At 39.0% G+C, this 13,058-nt stretch overlaps 1 protein-coding gene across 1 annotated transcript in view; it reads left to right on the top strand.

The window, feature by feature from the left end:
* The window catches only part of LOC109227415 (poly [ADP-ribose] polymerase 1), a 12,217-nt gene continuing 1,854 nt past the window's right edge, over window positions 2,696–13,058 (top strand). Inside the window, exons 1-15 of the mRNA XM_019392571.1 lie at window positions 2,696–3,010; window positions 4,513–4,562; window positions 4,659–4,848; window positions 5,453–5,630; window positions 5,729–6,068; window positions 6,380–6,575; window positions 6,718–6,882; window positions 7,040–7,100; window positions 7,179–7,242; window positions 7,319–7,570; window positions 9,759–9,996; window positions 10,159–10,274; window positions 10,344–10,420; window positions 10,531–10,691; window positions 12,821–13,012. Coding sequence (XP_019248116.1) covers window positions 2,867–3,010; window positions 4,513–4,562; window positions 4,659–4,848; window positions 5,453–5,630; window positions 5,729–6,068; window positions 6,380–6,575; window positions 6,718–6,882; window positions 7,040–7,100; window positions 7,179–7,242; window positions 7,319–7,570; window positions 9,759–9,996; window positions 10,159–10,274; window positions 10,344–10,420; window positions 10,531–10,691; window positions 12,821–13,012 — 2,424 coding nt within the window. The 5' untranslated portion in view covers window positions 2,696–2,866. The remainder of the gene's footprint in view (window positions 3,011–4,512; window positions 4,563–4,658; window positions 4,849–5,452; window positions 5,631–5,728; window positions 6,069–6,379; window positions 6,576–6,717; window positions 6,883–7,039; window positions 7,101–7,178; window positions 7,243–7,318; window positions 7,571–9,758; window positions 9,997–10,158; window positions 10,275–10,343; window positions 10,421–10,530; window positions 10,692–12,820; window positions 13,013–13,058) is intronic.

Genomic DNA, 13,058 nt, shown 5'->3' with positions numbered 1-13,058 from the left:
AAACCGATTGCCAGAAATTTTTGTATTATGGTTGAATATTTTGGTGATCGTTAAAAATTTTAGTACTTTAGAATTATAATGAACGTGGTTTAAAATTTTGGTGTGAAGTTATATTTTAAAAACTTTTCTTAACGGGATCAAAATATAAACAATAATTTTAAAAGGTCCAGAATTGGAGCACTTTGAGTGTCACCGAGATTTCAGCTAGTGTAGGCACATTGTAAGATAAGCAGGGGCAGCGCGACAGGGCCAGACGAAATTCCAGTAGAATTTTGGAGGTATGTGGGTAGAGCAGAATTGGAGTGGCTAATTAAGTTGTTTAATGCTATTTTCAGGACGAAGGAGATGCTAGAGGAATGGAGGTGAAGACGATGATTCCGCTATACAAGAACAAAGGCGATATCCAAAACTGTAATAACTATATGGGCATCAAGCTACTGAGACATTATCATGAAAGTGTGGGAGATGGTAGTGGAAGTGAGGGTGAGGAGGCTGGTGTCGATACCCGATAACTAGTTTGGGTTCATGCCTGGTCGTCCCACTACGGAAGCGATCCATCTTATTCAGAGGTTGGTGGAACTATACAGGGAAAGGAGGAAGGATTTGCACATGGTGTTTATTGACCTAGAAAAAGCTTATGACAAGGTACCTAGGGAAGTTCTTTGGAGATGCCTAGAGGTGAAAGGTGTTCCGGTGCCTTATATTAGGATGATTAAGGATATGTATGATGGAGCTAAGACTCGGGTTAGGACGGTGGGGGTGACTGGGAGCATTTTCCGGTTATTATGGGGCTACACCAAGGATCTGCGCTCAATCCGTTCTTATTTGCTCTGACGATGGACGCACCGACACACCATATTTAAGGGGAGGTGTCATGGTGTATGTTATTCGCTGATGATATAGTTCTGATTGATGAGATGCGAGGCGGTGTTAACGAGAGGTTGGAAGTTTGAAGACGGACCCTTAAGTCTAAAGGTTTTAAGCTGAGCAGGACTAAGACTAAATACGTAGAGTTCAAGTTCAGCGGTCTGCCAGGTGAAGTGGACATGGACATGAGGCTTGACTCTCAAGGCATCCCCAAGAAAGGGAGCTTCAAGTACCTATGGTCGATTATACAAGGGATGGGGATATTGACGAGGTTGTCACGCACCGTCTAGGAGTGGGGTGGATGAAATGGAGGTTACCGTCTGGTGTCCTGTGTGATAGGAAGGTGCCTCCGGAACTTAAAGGAAAGTTCTACAGATCGGTGGTTTGGCCGGCCATGTTGTATGGTGCAGAGTGTTGGACAGTCAAAAATTCTCATACCCAGAAGATGAAAGTTGCAGATATGAGGATGCTGAGATGGATGTGCGGGAACACTAGGCTGGATAAGATTAGGAATGAAGATATTCCGGTGAAGGTGGGCGTGGCTCCCATGGAAGACAAGAGCGAGAAGCTAGGCTTAGATGGTTTGGGCACGTGAGGAGGAGAAGCCTGGATGCACTGGTAAGGAGGTGTGAACGGCTAGCCTTGACGGGTATGAGAAAAGGTAGAGGGAGGCCTAAGAAATATTGGAGAGAGGTGATCAGGCAGGACATGGTGCAGATGCAGATTTCCGAGGACATGGCCCTTGATAGGAAGTTGTGGAGGTCGAGCATTAGGGTTGTAGGTTAGGAGATAGGAGGCTAGTAGGATATTGTTTTATTTTAGGCTGCTAGTGGCTCCAGTTGTGTTCTTAATATTTCATTAGGGTCGTAGGTTAGGCTGTAGTATGTTTAGCGGCCCTTTGTGTACATATTATTACCTTGCGTTTGAGTACTGTGCCTTTGTTGTTGCTTAGTGTTATTACTTTGCTCTCTATTTTCTGGTTATTGCGTTGCTGGTGTTATCTTTCTGGATTCTTTTGTTGTTACTGATACACTGTCTTTTTCCTTCTTGTGCCGAGGGTCTACCGGAAATAGCCTCTCTACTCTGGCGGTGTAGAAATAAGGTCTACGTACACACTACCCTCCCTAGATCCCACATGCGGGATCTCACTGGGCTATTGTTGTTGTTGTTGTAATTTTAAAAGGTCCATCGAGAGTAATATCAGCTAATTATTTTTTTACGAAAACGAAGGTTAAAATATCATGGTATAGCCAGTTTTCACACTGGTCAATGAAAAATAGCCAGCGTTTATCAAGTCAATGAAAAATAGCCACTATTTTGCTGCAACAGGGATCGGTCCAGTATAATATACGGGAGTTCTGGTGCATTTGTTACGAACTCCAACATATTATGCTGGACCGGTATACTTTGCTAACTCCTGTAAGATTTGCGGGAGACTGGAGCACCAGTGCTCCAAACTCCAGTATATTATACTGGGCAATTATACTTGTTGGAACTCCCGTAAAATTTGCGGGAGTTCCAGCATCGTTATCCTGGAACTCCCGTAAAATTTACGGGAGTTCAAGCATAGTTATGCTGGAACTCCCATAAAATTTGCGGGCGTATTTTTTCAGATTTTGAACAGTGTTTTCGCTCAGATTTAAAGTGGCGAAATTTCGATGACTTTTGAAACTTGACTATTTTTCAACGATCAGTGCTAAATCTGGCTATTTTTGAATTTCTCCCAAAACGAAGTGTGTCTGAAATGCAAGCCCAATTCACGGTGGACTTAAGCCCACAAGAAGTTGGATGTTGGAACCCATTAGGTCCACAGTCAAATAGAGGAAGGCGACAGCTTCTCAGACAAGCTGAGAGATTCTCAAAAGAATTCATTCCAAAATTCCTCCAGTCTGCGTGCGTCACTCCGGTGACACCACTCTAACTCCACTCTAATAATTTCTGCATGAACAGTGAGAGGGCAAGAACAAAAACACAAACACCCAAAAAATAGAAGGTGAAAATGGCGAACCCTCCAAAGCCATGGAAAGCAGAGTATGCAAAGTCATCGCGTTCATCATGCAAGACCTGCAAAAATCCTATTGATAAAGAAGTTTTCAGGCTTGGCAAAATGGTCCAAGCCACTCAATTTGATGGCTTCATGCCTGTATGTTCTTGTTTCTTAGATATGTCTTTTACCAGAAAAAAAGGCTTATAACTTTTAGTTGATTTCACTTGCATAATCCTGTAATATGAAAAATTTCCTCTCCCCTTTTTATGTTTGCTTTCACTTTCCCGTGCTTTTTTTAATTGCGCATTGATCTTTTCTTGTTTCTTTCTTTTTTCCTCTCAAAAGTAATTTTCTGGAAGTTCGTGCCAGTTTATTCGGTTTTTTTTTTTTTTAAGAAAAAGCTTTTTTCTTGTGTGGGTTTTGCACATTACTTTATTCCATGCTTGATGTAGGCATACAACTTAATGTGTGACCAGTTATCTGGGATAGGAAAAATGTAGACTTTATAGTGAAACTCAGTCGTGTGTGCGCTATGTACTACATTGAAGGCCTCATGTTTATTTTGAATTGATGAGCTATTATTGGAAGGGAAAATGGTCAATTTTGCTCTTGAACTATCGAAATTGAGCAACTTTTCCCTCTGTTACACTTTGAGTTTAATCTTACCCTGCCGTTAGGAAAAAATCTCAAATTTTCTCTTGACCCCTAATGGAGCTCCCTTGAAGAATAGTGGATGGTAATTTTAAACCATGTTCAAACATAGAGGGATAAATTTGGACCCTTTTCCTCAATTTTTTTGACACGTGGAGTCTATCCATTTGTCGCTGGAGCGGTGTCAATGGTTAGGGCAAATGCCAGATGATTTGCTAAGGCAAGGGTATCAATGGATAGTACATGGGCAAATTTGTTCCTTTTCCCTTATTACTAGAATTACAAATCCGGTGGATGGTTGTATGCCTAAAAGTCATGTTCATCCATCTTTGGTTGTTCCATAATATCTCAAAGTTTTGGCGGTGGCCTTGCTTTCTGATGATACAGGTACTTATTTTAGCTCTTATGCAGAATAGACATGTTTTGCCCTCTAGGTATCTTCTGTTGTCCTTGCAAGTTGATGAAACGGGTTGCTAGTGTTGTAGTTTTTTTTGTGACCGTCTCTGGTGGTTCCGGTTCTCTTTGGTAATAAGGAAATTTCAAGTACATATCAAGATGCACTACATATTAGGATGCACTGTATGTGTATGCTAATGATTGAAGTATGATTATCACAGTCCTACATGCATTATGGCTTGCAGGTTCTTGAAATATGAAGACCCTTAAAAGTTTTATATGTTAGTTTGATTCCTCAAAACTGTACCTTGCATACTAAAAAGAGGCTCAAGTATAGGATAATGAAAGAACTCCTTCTAAAGTGTTTGTTGGATGTTGGAACTGTACCTTCTCATTGACACATGTAGCTCTTATTCTGATGGTAAATTTGGCAACAGAGCTTCCCTCATTATGCTATTTATTGGTTAGTTAAGTGTCGTAAGACAAGACCTACTGCTGTTATTTTTTTTTCGTTTTTGCTGTTGTTTACAAGCTTTAAGTTATTATCATTGATCTGCCTTCGAACTCTCCACTTTATGTCCATTTAATTGGTGTTTGTCTTTTTGAATCAGATGTGGCATCATGCTAGCTGCATCTTGAGGAAAGCAAAGCAGATAAAATCGTATGCCACTTTGTTTTCTTAAAATTTATGGTTAAATTGTGGTCTGGCGATACTAGAAAGGACTTTAATTTTTCATTGCCTTTATTTTGATCTTAGCCTTGAAGATGTTGAAGGGGTTGATCAGTTGCGATGGGAGGATCAACAGAAGATAAGGGAATATGTAGAGGGTGGTGGATCAGGATCCTCAAACATCCCTGCTCCTGCTGCAATGGAATGTGGTATTGAAGTCTCTCAAACGTCCCGTGCTTCCTGTCGGCACTGCAACCAAAAGATTGTTAAAGGGGAGGTTGGTTTTGTTACCAATATGCTTTAGTTAGCTATTACTATTTCTTTGTTTCTTTTTGTCAGATTCTAAGTCCACCGTTATTTCTTTCCTGGGAGTAGATTAGTTAGTCTTGGTTGAACTGTCATAGGTCACGGCCTTTGTTCGGCTGGTGTAAGCACTCAAACAGTATGTGTTTCTTGCGTTCTTTACATTTTAGTTACCATAATACTATTTTCGTGTTGATCTCCGCGTCTCTCTCTCTCTCAGAAGTTTTTTGGTAAACATGATTTAGCCTTAAGTTTATAGGAAGCTTATTGTAAATGTCAATTATGAGAATTTTTTTGTTTGCGTCACTATTTATAAGTTCTTGATCATCCAGTGACAACCTCTTACCATTTCATCAGTTTAAAGAAAATTTGGTTATTCTCTTTAAATTATTCATGAGCAAATGATGTGCCTTTTAGCTTTTCCTATCTTGTTGAAATTACCAAGCTCGACTGTGAAATATGAATTAATAATCGTTTTTTGTATCCGTCGTCTTATTTCTCAATTGCATTATCATCTTAATGGACAGTAAACTAGAAGCTCAATATAATTTTCTTAAATACTTGCTCTCTGTTGTTAGGTCCGCTTATCATCCAAACCTGAAGGTCAACGTGCTAAGTCCCTGGCATGGCATCATGCAAAGTGTTTCTCTGAAATATCTTCGACTACCCAGGTTGAAAAGTTATCTGGATGGGATAGCCTCTCAGCCGCTGATCAGGCAGTTGTTCTGTCCCTGTTTAAGAGTTCTTCATCGACGGGTAATAAGAACTTCGCTCTTTTAATTGCACATTACTATTGTAGTTGGAAACTCTTTTCTTCCCTCGTTAGCAACTAATGTGTTTGACAATTGTCTTAGGTAACAAAACTGAGCCCAAGGAGGAACTAGCACAGGAATCAACATCTAAGGCTGGTGCTAAAAGGAAAAAAGCCAGTAACAACAGTGAGAAATCAAAGATTGCTAAAGCCGAAGCTGATGTTTCTGCCAGCAAAAATGTGTTAGACAGGAATACTAACAATGTGAAGGATGGACAATCCAAAGCATCCGAATTGGAGAGCCAACTGGAGGCGCAGACCAAAGCCTTATGGGCACTCAAGGATGATCTCAAAAGGCATGTCAGTACCGGAGAGTTCCGAGAGATGCTTGAAGCTAATGATCAGGAATCTACAGGGTCGGAGCTTGATCTGCGAGATCGCTGGTATGGTTCTTCTGATGGTTAATCCGGTATATCTAAGCTATGGTTTTTGTCACTTATGATGCACACAATATTCCTAACTGTGTCTTGTCAATTGCTAACTTAGGACAGTTTGTACTAGTACTGTTTGGGATCTTGGCCAGATGTGGGTTTTACTTTCCTTCCTTACTTTCCCTTATATCCATCATTCGATGTCGCCTTTTGTTCCTTGTGATTTCTTTGTTTGTTGATTGCAAAATAACTGTTCAACGTGGATGGGTTTTTAGTGTGGCACTCATACAGTTTCTGTGCTCTTCTTTTTTGGCTTTATCCAGTGCCGATGGGATGCTTTTTGGAGCACTCCCCAAATGTCCCTTTTGTTCTGGATACCTTCGATATTCTGGAGGCATGTATAAATGCCACGGCTATTTGTCAGCATGGAGCAAGTGTTCTTACTCTGCCACTGACATAAAACGTGTTAAAGGAAAATGGAAAATTCCTGAAGAAACAAGCAATGAGTATCTTCTCAAGGTACATGGTAACAAATTCTAAGATCTGAAAGCATACGAATGAGCAGCACTTCAAAAGATTCCTTTATAGCCAAAACTTTTTTTAGGCTTGCAATCAAAGCTCTTTAGCTGGAGAAATTACATAACTGTTATTTTCTGTCCAGTGGAATAAATCACAAAAGTTAAAAAAACCAGAAAGAATATTGCCCCCGGCTACACCCAGCAAGGCATCTGTGAGCCAGGCTGCTAATGGGCTATCTCAGTCTTCCAAGGGCGAAAACCTAGGGGATCTAAAAGTCGCTTTAGCAGGATCATCTAAAGAGTCCAGGGTAAGACTTTTCCTTATTTTCCAATTTCTCTTTTGTCTAGTGGATCATTCATGAGTACCTATCGAAAAAAGTGGATCACTCATGAGTATTTGAAGTTACACTTCTGCTTTTTGATTTTTTTGTTCAGCTTATTAATACGCATTTTTCAATTTAATAGGAAAACTGGAAGAGCAAAATTGAGGAAGCTGGTGGACAGCTGCATGCCAAGATAAAGAAAGGTGCCTTATCGATTTTAGTATTTAGGTTTAAACTTTGTCCTTGTTATATTCTGAATTTAGGGGTATTTGGACTTGCAGACACAAATTGCTTAGTTGTGATAGGGATGTTGGATGATCAAGATTCCGAGATAAAGAAGGCCAGGTAAACTCCTTGCAAGTTGCAACCAGTAAACTTTCCCCTGGCAACTTCTTAACTCCCATCTGTTTAATTTTGACAGGAGAATGAAAGTGCCAATAGTTAGGGAGGATTATTTGGTGGATAGTATCGAGAGAAAGAAAAAACTTCCTTTTGACTTGTATAAATTAGAAGCTTATGGAGAGACTGGGAGCATGGTAACTGTCAAAGTAAAAGGGAGAAGCGCGGTTCATGAGTCATCTGGCTTGCAAGATTCAGGACACATTCTTGAGGATAAGACTAGCATATATAATACGACTCTGAACATGTCGGACCTCTCAAGTGGTATTAATAGGTGATGTATCCATATTTTTCCTGCTGAAATATGCAATAACAATCTAGTGGCTGTCTTTTTTCTTTTGGGTAGTTTCTTCTTCTGCGTTTCACTTCTGGTCTTTTCTGCATCACTACTTGAGATGTTTCTGCGGAATTGTCATATGTAGATTCTGCTTGAGAATTGAATCATCATAAATTCTGTAAATCTGAAGTATATTGTGGGATACATAATGACATTAATATACCAAGCAAATTACCAAATTCAATTATTTTAAAAGTGAAAAAATGTTGGAAGTTTGCTATTTTAAATCTCTACTAAATTAGAAGAATTATACATAAATCATTAGACATAACCTAAGTATCCGATGCCAGAATTATGTAGAATGTTCTATCCTTACTGAAAAAGTTCAAGGATAAGTAGAATGAGGGAATAATCCATCCGCCTTCACATTTCATTTTGTTAGAGTTGCGACAAGGAATTCTCATGTGGCTTGGGAGTTGGGTCTGAGAAAATGTAATTCAATGAGAGTAACTAGTTTCAGAAAAACACGCACAATATTAATGGAATAATAAAGTGTGAAAGAAACAACTTTGAAAGGTTGGGTGAAAAACTTGTGCCGTCATGGAAATCGTATTATCGAGCCCAACATGGGCACCTAAGAGATTCGCCCGCCAGATTAGCTAAGCAGGGAGTGATTTGAGTAATTGCTTTATGGATCCTATGGTTTTAACAAACATTTGTACGCACAAGCAAGTCTAATGGATCAGTGGCTCCAGGCTTTTGTTGGGGGGGGGGGGGGGTATTATATATCATCAGCACAGCCTCTGTGCTGAAAGTCATGTTTACAATTTCAAAAACAGCAAAAGTATGTCCTTTCATCTTACAAGGATTCTATTACATCTAACAGTGTACCTGCATCATCTAAGAGTTCATCTTACACCAAAAGTGAAATAGAAGAAGGCAATTCATCTTGATTTTCTGAATTGAGCTACATCTGTCTTCAAAACATCTTGAGTTTCTTTCCTTCGAAATAGTCACCAAGTACAAGCATGGACTGTTTTCCATCTGTTCTTCTGCCTAGCAAGTTTTCCTAAGCTGTTCCAGCAAGCTAGAAGGTCACCAGTTGATCCCGTCATTGTTATTTAATTCCCTTCATGTTTAAGAATAATTGCCAGAGTTGATCAGTTACTCCACAATGCAAAAAGGTGTCTGTTTTCTCTCTTCTTTTTTATATAGGAAATAGAAGTAGCATCTTGAACATAGTTGGATCTCCCTTCTTTTCAAATTGTTCTCGAGTCAAACAGACCTCTTGATATTGTTAGTAACCCGGCAAAGCAAGGGAACCACCTTGTAAGGAGTTTTTTCTTTCAATATGTACTTCCAAGGCCAGACATTTACCTTTTATCCGGCATGAGGAGTACCTCATAAGAGGATTTGACGGTGTAATTTCTTTTCCTATGCCTCTGCCATAATAATCTACCCTGTTGTTCACTTGTGCCTTTGAAATGCTTCAGAATCCTGAAAAAATTTCTGGTAATTAAAAAAAGGATTCTGAAAATTTTAGCAAATTCTATTGATTTCCCAATCATTCCGTAATCTTCTAAAAGTCAATTCTATCCTTGTTGGCCCCAAGTTTCACTTACTTTTGCATCTTGCTGCTGTCTCTAATTAGAATTATCTGGAAACAACTGCTTCAAAGCTCCCTGTCCTAGCCAATGCTCACCCCAGAAAGATTTTTTCATCCCATGACACCTTGTGGTTCATGTTTGTACTGCAAGAAGGCCAAAGAGCTCTGATTGATTTCCATACACTTACTGTCTTTCAGTTCCATATTTTTCACAAATATACCCTACCCCCCCCCCCCCCCCCAACCCCAATCATGCTTGTTTCTTAAATCTCCATAACCATTTCATAAGCAGGCTATTTCTTTTTCTTCATAGAATGACTGGTTTGAATTTAACTAAGCCGAAGTTTAAAAAAGTGGATACATCTCTACACAAGAATTTAGTATTTTTTTTAATATCATCCGATTTTGGAAATAGCTTGTTTTTCCATGACAGTGAGATAGTCTCATCCTCTTCCAGTTGTAAAGTAGCACTTGTATAGAAGTGGAAAGGACGATTTCTATCTGTAGCTTTGCCCATGTGAGATCTTGGTTCTGTTTGACCATATGGTATTTTAGCTGTTTTGTTTCTGTTGTCTGCAGTTACTATATACTTCAAATTATTGAAGAGGACAAAGGGTCAGAATGTTATGTTTTTCGCAAGTGGGGTCGCGTTGGAAATGAGAAAATTGGAGGAAACAAGTTAGAAGAGATGTCTAAATCAGATGCAATACAAGAGTTTAAACGTTTGTTTCTTGAGAAGACTGGGAACTCATGGGAAGCATGGGAACAAAAGACAAATTTTCAGAAGCAACCCGGCAGATTTTATCCTTTGGATATTGTTAGCCACCTCCTTTCACCTCAAGTCTTTAAACATTTTGCTCATTTTTGTACCCTTGGGATGCCTTTATAATAACATCTTATTTTTTATTATTGTTATGCTATAGAAACGTGAAGTACCTTCCACCAAGTGCTCAGATTTTCAAAATGATTTACATTGTAGGATTATGGGGTTGACAAAAATCCCACTACGAAGAGAAATCTCAATGACGCAAACAGCAAACTTGCCCCTCCATTGTTAGAACTGATGAAGATGCTCTTTAATGTTGAGACATACAGGTTGAATGAAATCTCACTGTTGAATTCATTGTATGTTTAAGAATGCAGCTGAATCCACAAATGTTGCAGGGCTGCTATGATGGAATTTGAGATAAATATGTCTGAGATGCCACTAGGAAAGCTGAGTAAAAAGAATATCCAAAAAGGTACATTTATTCAGCTATCTATTTCTATGGGGCATCTCCTCTATCTATTTTATGTAATGTGTTTTAAACTCATTCACTGACTAGTTCCTGATTTTGTTTCTGGTACTTAGGTTTTGAGGCATTGACGGAGATACAAAATTTGTTAAGCGGTACTAATCATGATCCAGCTATTAAGGAGACCCTTCTTGTCGATGCAAGCAACCGCTTTTTCACAGTCATACCATCTATTCATCCTCATGTTATTAAAGATGAAGATGATTTTAAGTTAAAGGTGAAACCCCTTTACTTGATATCAATGCTGTTTCATTTGGTTAACTACTCTGCCAACTGTGTTGTGCCACTGCCATCTAGGGATTTTGAGTGATCACCCACTGCAGGAACCAAGTTAAAAAGCACATACCGATTGCCATGTCCCCTAGCAGTCTAAGAATAGGTGTCCCCTGGTTTTATTCACTCAGAAACATCTATTGTTGCATTTCCTGATGCCTCTTTTCTGCAGATTTTTCAATGAGTTAAACAGGCTCTATGTGATGTTAGCATCCAAAACAAGCTTTCTTTTAGTCTCTACATCTTCCAGGGCCATTGGTTACTCCGTTAATGGTTCATTATTTGCAACTGCTTGTAGCATGAGCCTTCTGAGAAAACTCCATTACTCTTTCCACATCTGGACTTTCTTCTCGTCTCCAATTTTCATTCTGATGACGGGCCAGAACTCATCCTGGAATTTTAAGTTGTTTCCATAGGCCTGTTCCATGGGAGGTTGAGACCTGTTTTGAGCACCATTTATTTTCCATTCTATATCTTATTTCTACGACTTCATTCCACACTTCCTCCTTTTCTGCAAATCTTCATAACCATTTGTATAGTAGGCTTTTATTCTGTATTAGGTTTCTTATACCTAGGGCGTGTTTGGTACGAGGGAAAATGTTGAAAATGAGTGGTTCTATCACTTATTTCTCTTGTTTGGTTGGTGAGCGGAAAACATTTTCCGGAATTTCAGTGTTTGGTTAGAGAGTAGAAAATATTTTTTTATGCTACTCTCCTCACCCATCCCCTTCCCCCAAGTCTCTAAAAATTCACACAAACCCAAAGGAACTAATGTGCTGCTTTATTTTTTTTACGCAAAAATAATGTTGAAATTTGTGCTCCATAACTGAAATGAAACTCTTTTTTTGGTTGAAAAAGAAAGTACTCTGTCTAAAACATGAAAATAAAGTACTCATTTTATTGAAATAAAAGAAAATACTTTTTCTACATCATGAAAAGAAAATACTCACTTTGTTGAAATGATTTTTTTTTTTACATCATGAAAAGAAAATACTTTTTTTGCTGAAACGAAAAAAAAAAATTCTACATGAAAAGAAAGTTTCTTTTTCGTTAAAATGAAAAAAAAAATACTTTTTTATATCATGAAAACAAATTCATTTGTTGAAATGAAAAACAAAATCTATCTATAAACATAAAAAGAAAGTACTATTAACAATATTTTTATTTAGGGCAGGGGTGGGGTGAGGCGGGGGTTGGGGTGGGGGTGGGACTGGGGTGTGGGGGTGAGTTGGTGGAGATGAGGAATAGGGTGGGGAAGGTTGAGAAGGAGTTTCGGAAAATGTTTTCCCTTCTCGATAGGGAAAGCATTTTCCTCCAATTGAGTTCACGAGGAAAATGTCATTTAGGCCAACCAAACATGGGAAAATTGAAAACATTTTCCGGAAAATGTTTTCCTTCATACCAAACACACCCCTAATCACCCTCGTTTTTCCCCATAGCAATAAGGACACTTGACTGGGTGAAACTTCTTCTTGTCTATTTCCTTCAAATTAGGAACATCCTGTAATCAAAAGCTGCAATCTGTTGGCTCAGTGCTGAGAGTGAAGGTATTGGATATAATCCTGATGAGTTCCCGGGGCTTTGGCGTAGGGGTAAGAGTGCAATGCGTGATGTGTGGGTTGAATGCACATTACAAGTTCAAACCTTGCCACAGACAAAAGCTTGGTATTTAAGTGGAGAAGGGTAGAGGGGCAGGCCCATTATCCACCAAATCCTGAACCCTGCGCTTGCTAGCCCTCGTGGATTTGTTGGTTATCAAGAAAAGTTTAAGATTCAGGTGGCTTGTATGAACTTTGAGCCATATTTATCAGCTGAGCTCATTTGTAGAATTGTTTGTCTCCGTATTTTCATACTTTTAAAGATCATTCATTATGTGCCTATGTGGTAAGTGCACGAACATCAGTGAGGTCATAAACAAGACATGCTCTGACTGAAGTATCTGCTCTTGCATTCCCTTTATTTCTGTTTTCTTTGGCAAATACGCTGTTACATATTTTACTCGCTACCCTCTAGCCAATCTCATTCGGGTGCCGGGATTCCAGCTAACTTATGATGCTATGTAATTTTTGATAGATAAAAATGCTGGAAGCTCTTCAGGACATTGAAATAGCTTCAAGACTTGTTGGCTTTGACATTGATAATGATGATTCTCTGGATGACAAGTATAAGAAGCTACGCTGTGATATATCTCCAATTCCTCATCACAGTGAAGATTATCGAGTGATTGAAAAGTATCTCCAAAGTACTCATGCTCCTACACATAAGGTTGGGTTAAAGGTTCTTTTCGTTGGTGACGAGCACCAGCAACATA

This window comes from Nicotiana attenuata, chromosome 1, assembly GCF_001879085.1.
Source record: "Nicotiana attenuata strain UT chromosome 1, NIATTr2, whole genome shotgun sequence".
Classification (NCBI taxonomy): Eukaryota; Viridiplantae; Streptophyta; class Magnoliopsida; order Solanales; family Solanaceae; genus Nicotiana; species Nicotiana attenuata.
The sequence above is the reverse complement of the archived record's forward strand: the minus strand, read 5'-3'. Positions and strand labels throughout refer to the sequence as shown.